General features: G+C 38.4%; 1 protein-coding gene across 1 annotated transcript; it reads right to left on the reverse strand.

The window, feature by feature from the left end:
• Positions 1–1,678: 1,678 nt before the first annotated feature.
• On the reverse strand, positions 1,679–6,379 carry LOC112795294 (uncharacterized). The gene has a single exon (XM_025837232.1). The coding sequence runs from the start codon at positions 6,377–6,379 to the stop codon at positions 1,679–1,681; it is 4,701 nt and encodes a 1,566-aa protein (XP_025693017.1).
• Positions 6,380–6,608: the final 229 nt, after the last annotated feature.

The following is a 6,608-nucleotide window of genomic DNA, read 5'->3' on the forward strand; positions in this document are numbered from 1 at the left end:
TTAATTAATTAAATCTTTTGGTGACCAATTTAAAAAATACATGATCTTTTAAGGATCAATTTAACCATTTACTCATAAAATTATTGTCAACAAAAGTGTGATGATTTTTTGTAGACAGTTATAATAGAAAATTTCGTTGTAAATAATTATATACTTTTATATATATATAATAATATAAAAAGCAGTTTTTAATTTTGAACAATAAAGATTATATCGATGGGCAGACCTACCCCAGATTTTCCTATGGCCATGGGCAAGATTGATGATTTTCTCAAAATATATTTACTACTATCCATTTAAATTTTTTAAAAAAAAATAATTTTATGACATTATATTAAAAATTTTTTCAAAAAAATTATATTTCAAATATATAATATGTTTCTATGCAGGACAAATTTTTAGAATTAATATATTTTGTGTCATGTCTTAGTATCCGAATCGGTATGTGATAGGTTTCAGTTTCACACACAGACAGAGTCCAATAGCATGTGTTGGAATATAATTTTGGTAATTTAGTATTCAAACTCAAGAAACCCATGTTCTAAAATTTCGCTGAGCATGCAGTATAACATTCAAAGTTGAACGAAATTATTAATTTGCTAGAGAAGTTAAAAACCAACTGTGCAAATCGCTTTGGCAACGTGAAAAACTAGTGCATATCTTGTTGTTATTAGTTACCATTGACCCACCATTGAAGATATCAAATGAAATTTGCTCAAATAATTGATTAAAAAAAAAAAAAAGATTGAGTGACAAACGCGATAAAAAATGGTCAATCAAATTCCAAAAGCAGACTTTTGTGGACTTAGTTTCTTAAATCCACGTAGATTACAGCTTGTAATAAGCTTATTCAGAGTCTTCTTTTCTTATGCATATCATGAATCATTTATATATCTAACATGTATTAGAAGTTTCACATTATTACTTGAGTATATGATCTAATATTTGGCAAGTTTCATTTTTTGACTTAATTTTTAGGTTGAAGCTAAGTTCACTCAAGTTGAATATACTATTAGTCTATTAGAACACATTAAAAATAAGTTAAATTATATATATTTATATATAAATATATAATAACAGATTTTGATAACTAATTTTAACGTATAGATAATATATTTTATTTTTTTATTTGTCACTTAATTTGATCACCCACATATATGTAATATTGCAAGCTTTATGTCCAGATATTCAGTCCTAAACTTTATGTGCAAATTGGAGTGAGACTCGAATTCGCAACTTCTTAGGTAATTATGGAGAGACTATATCATTTGAACTATAACTCTTTGACAAGAAGAATATGATTCTAATTGTGGTATTAAAAGTGATTTATATCTATTAAATCCAATATTAATTTGTTTGTTTTTCTTTTGGGTCATGATTTCTCTTTTGGTTTTTTTTTTTTTTTTTGGACTTGGCAACGGGCCAGAAGACTGACCCGGCCCTCAACCCGTACCCACCCAGGACCATGCCCTGCACCCAGAAACTAGATTCGCTAATCTCTCAACCCTCATTACACGATCCTAGCCTGCTGAACCCATCTTCTTCTTCTTCGAGATGGAGCTGTCCTCGATTCGCCATTGACAATGAACCTCCGTGCTTAGTTCGGACTCTTCATGCATGTGCTGATCCTGTATTAATTCTTTATGGGCGGACTCAGCAGCTTCATTTCCGGTGTCATTCATTGTTGTTGTTCCTTGGTCAGCCGGCGGGGTGTCCGTTCGTCGTTGGGTGTCTTGGTGGCTTCGTTGGACTCTTCTGGCAAAAGCTGAACTCGCTTTAATGATTTCTTCGCCTGGTCTTCTCCCTCCTTCACAACAAACACTTCATCCCTGCATTCTGCTCCTTCTAACCTTGGTGCATGTTCCTGATTCGAGCTCCTGCTCTCCCCAATGGCTATGGCGTCCCTTATCCTGAGGGTTTTCTGTTGATTTAAGCCGGTAATTTGTCTTACCTCGGATGACTTCTTCAACTCTGCCTCCGGAGTCCTCCTTCCACTCGCAGACCCGCGCAGTACTCCTCTCTCAATGGCTTTCCCGTGGAGTTGTTGTGGAGCCTGTGGTGCATCAATGGGTTGACCATCGTGACCCCCTTCCTGGCAAACCACCATCTGTGATTCTGCTCGGTCTACTTCGCCTCCTCTTCGATCATTGTGTGTCCTATCGGAGTCTGTTTTGCGGCTATCAATGGTGGCCAGGTTCACTGCAGAAGGACAAAGCTTCTCCTTGCTATTCAGTGGTTGCTTGTCCCGGGTTTCCATTTCCACCCCACCAGGTAATTTCTCCTCTAATTGCAAATTTTGAAGGTTGGTTGAAATGGAATTGTTGCTGGCTAGAGTCTTAATTCCTAGAATCTGGGTTTCTTGTATATGTTGACATGATACAAGAGTTGCTTCTGATCTAATTATATTCCTTACTTGATTAGGCGGGTTCGTTACCCACTGTCTCGCAAGATAATTTCCCGCCGTCATTGCTGCCAGTTGGTGAGCTAGTTTGTTGCCATCTCTTGGAGTCCAGGTAGCTCCCACATCTGGAGCCTCGTCCAGCAGTTGGAAAATATCCCGCATGACTGCATCTGCTTCCGCTATAGGCGTTCTCGCCTTGATTGCTTGAACAAGAGGTAAGCTATCTGTTTCAATTATGCAATTGTGTATTTGAAGATTCTTAATGAGAATGAGTGCCTCTCTGTATGCTTGAGCTTCCGCTGTTAATGGTGATATTGTCTTGAATGTTCCTGTTGTCCCAGTGATGACCTTTCCTTGCCAGTCCCTAACTACCGCTGCTAGAGATGCCTGACCCGTATCCTTGTGGAAAGCTGCGTCTGTGTTCACTTTCAGCCTATTCTTTGGCGGCGGTCTCCAGGTAATTCTTTTTCTCACTCCGCCTCTGCCCATATCTGGTATGATTGCTGTAGTAGATCCTTGTGTTGCCTTGTAAAATTCTGCTGATAAGTAATCTGATTGGATTATTACTTTTTGTGGATTGATTTCTGTTTGCTGGAATATATGCTGGTTTCTTGCTTTCCAAATGCACCAACACAAATATCCAATTTTGCATAAAATTTTTCCTTGTTCACTCCCTGTTTCAGTCTTTATTCTTGTAATTTTCTCCATCATCCACCCTCCAAAATTCCTTACATTATAGGCTGTAGGCACAACTTGTATGCTTGATCCGAACCATACTGCTCTAGTCCACGGACACAATAATAACGCATGTTCGATTGTTTCGTCCTCTTTCTGGCATATGCTGCATGTGGGCGTCTTTATAATTCTCCGCTGATGTAAAATCGCATTGACTGGCAGAATTCTGTTCGCTGCTTTCCACAAAAACATTCTAACCTTTTGGGGTATCGGTAGTCTCCATATAGCTTCCCAAACCTCCTTCCAATCCTGACTAGTTGAAGCCTTGCATATTCTTCTCTCTTCCTTTGACTCCTTCTCTTCCTTAGCGACATGGTAACCGGTTCTTACTGTGTATTGTCCATCCTGTCTGTGCTGCCAAATAAGATGATCCTTTTTATTGATCATGCTGACTGGAGTTTTGATTATTAGCTCAGCTATACTTCCATGAAATATATCTTCAATTTTTTTCCTGTCCCAACCCTCCCCTTCTCTAATCAGTTCACTTACTTTTCTAATTCCTCCATCTCCGTTTCTTTCCAACTTCCCTAGCCCTGTTACCCAATTGTCTTGCCAAACATCAACCTCCGCTCCATTCCCTATACTCCATCTTCCGTTCCTTCTAAGAAAATCCCTTCCCTCGAGCAGGCTTTTCCATATCCAAGATGCGTTCCTTCCCATATCCGCCTCCCATAGGCTACAATTCGGGTAATAAATAGCCTTTAGCGTTTGAACCCATATAGCATCCTCTTCTTTTAACAACCTCCAAGCTTGTTTGGCCAGGTGTGCTATGTTTTGGCATTCTAAATCCTTGAATCCCAAACCTCCCTTTGTTTTGCTCCTAGTCATTTTTGCCCAACTCTTCCAGTGAATGCTTCTTTCCTTTCCATTGCTTTTCCACCAGAATCTGGCTATAGCTGCTTCAATTCTCTTACAAAAGGATTTGGGAAATTTTATGATATTCATGGCATAGACAGGAATTGCCTGTATTACTGCTTTTATTAACACTTCCTTTCCGGCTTGATTTAATAATCTTTCTTTCCATCCTTGCATCTTATCCAGCATCTTCTCTTGAATCCACTCCAAAGCCTTATTCTTGGATCTTCCCCATCTTGCTGGTAGCCCTAGATATCTTCCTGGATCTTCCCATGTTGTCATTCCAGTGATTTCTTCAATATACACCCTCCTTTGTATTGATACATGCCTTCCAAAAATCAGCCCAGATTTGTCAATGTTGATCCTTTGCCCTGATGCTTCTGTGTACTTATTTATCACCTGGATAAGTTGATAAATATCCTCTTCTTGTGCCCCTGCAAAGATAATACAATCATCAGCAAATAAAAGATGAGTAATGACCGGTGCTGTTGGAGCAAGCTTAATTCCTGATATAAGATTTTCCTTCCTCGCTTTTTCCATGAGAATAGTAAAATACTCCGCAGCCAAAATAAATAAATAGGGTGATAAGGGATCTCCCTGTCTAAGACCTCTCTGTGGAATGATGTTGGTTGATAGCTTGCCATTTATTTTGAATCTATAAGTAGCACTTTTCACACAGCTCATCGTCAATGTGATCCACTCTTTGCTAAAACCAAACTCTTCCATTACCCTTTGTAGAAAATCCCATTCCAGCCTGTCATATGCCTTGTTCATATCCAATTTAATGGCTACTTCATTGCTTTCATGCTTTCCTTTTTTGTTTAATTTATGAAAAGCTTCTTGCACAATCACTATATTGTCTTGTATAAGTCTTCCTTTTACAAATGCACTCTGAACTGGTGAGATAATAGCATCTAATACTTTCCTTAATCTTCCCACCAATATCCTTGTCACAATCTTATACACGAAGTTGCAACAGCTTATGGGTCTGAGTTGATTCAGGCTTTCTGGTTGTCTCATTTTCGGTATCAACACAACAGTAGTTTCTCCCATGTCCTCCGGTAACCTGCCCTCTTTGAAAATTTGCTTGACTACCCCACACACTTCTCTGCTCAAAATTTTCCAATGTTGTTGATAGAACATTCCATTTAATCCATCTGGGCCTGGTGCTTTTAAGCCTCCCATGCTAAACACTGCCTCCTTTATTTCCTCATCCGTGATGATTGCCATTAACTCCTCATTCATCTTTGTCGTGACTCTTTTTGGAATTTCTGTTACACATTCCTCTAGGTTCCTATTTCCTTCAGATGTGAAAAGTTTGGTGAAATGTCTTTCAACTAATCTCATAATATTTGCTTCCCCTTGCGTCCACTGCCCTGTCTCATCTCTAAGTTTTTCAATTCTATTTCTTATTCTTCTCTGAATTGTAGTCGCATGAAAGAAGGCTGTATTTTTGTCACCCCACTTTAACCATTTCAGCCTTGACCTTTGCCCCCAATATTTCTCTTCTTGTTTCCAGAGTTCTGAGATTTGCTTTTTCAATTCTCTTTCCCTTCTTTGTTCCTCTTCATTCATATGTGACTCTTGAATTTGATGAAGTTCTAATTTCTTCCTTTCTATTTCTTTATCTGCTCTTCTGAAACTCCTACTGCTCCATTCCAATAATTCCCTTTTGCATCTATTCCTCTTAATTTTGAATTGGTTCCAACAGTTACTATTTCCATCCTCCCGTTGCCAGCTCCTTTTGATCACCTCTCTGCACTCTTTATGCTCTGCCCAGTAGGCCTCAAACCTGAACTCCTTTTTTATCCGAACACTCCGCTGCGTGTCCAAAATTAAAGCGCAATGATCCGAGGTAATAGCTGGAGAAGCTCTTAAGGTGACATTCTGGTGTATTTGCATCCATTTCCAATTTACTAACACTCTATCAAGTCTTTCCCTAGTTATAACATTATTCCTAGGATTACTAAACCAAGTATACTTATTACCTTTTAGGTCAATATCTATTAAGCCATTATCATGTACAAACCTTCTAAATGTTTCAAGATAAATATTTGGTTGGGGATGAATACCTACCTTCTCATCTTGATTTAAAATATCATTAAAGTCTCCCAAAAAGGCTTGAGCTACATCCTGGTTCATGTTGCTTACCGTAAGTTCCTGCCATAATTTCCTTCGTTTCTGGAAAACTGGATTCCCATACACAAAAATACCCTGCCAATTCAAATCATTATTAATATTAATATTTGCTTTAATGTAATTGTCACACCACTCATAAACATTAATATTTGTATTAGATTTCCATAACAAGCTTAGACCGCCGGACAGGCCCCGGGGTTCCACACAAAACATATAATCAAAATTCAGCTTTCTTTTTACCCTATCCATTTTAACCTTACTAGCTCTAGTTTCCATTAAAAACACTATTAGCGGCTTAACTTTTTTACATAGCTCATATAATTCAGACATTGTCGGGGCAGCCGCTATTCCCCGACAATTCCAGCTTATAATACTCATGGCTGAGGTTGGGGCATGTTAAGGCCCGCCTCCTCAGCCATTTGTATTCCCCTACTTTGCCTAGCCAATTGTATAGCTAACTCAAACTCCCCTGTGTCCA

The sequence above is a fragment of the Arachis hypogaea genome, chromosome 4 (genome assembly GCF_003086295.3).
Source record: "Arachis hypogaea cultivar Tifrunner chromosome 4, arahy.Tifrunner.gnm2.J5K5, whole genome shotgun sequence".
NCBI lineage: Eukaryota > Viridiplantae > Streptophyta > Magnoliopsida > Fabales > Fabaceae > Arachis > Arachis hypogaea.

Excerpts from the sequence above, each read along its gene's own strand:
- LOC112795294 (XM_025837232.1), bottom strand. The coding sequence starts at position 6,379 with ATGGATAGGGTAAAAAGAAAGCTGAATTTTGATTATATGTTTTGTGTG.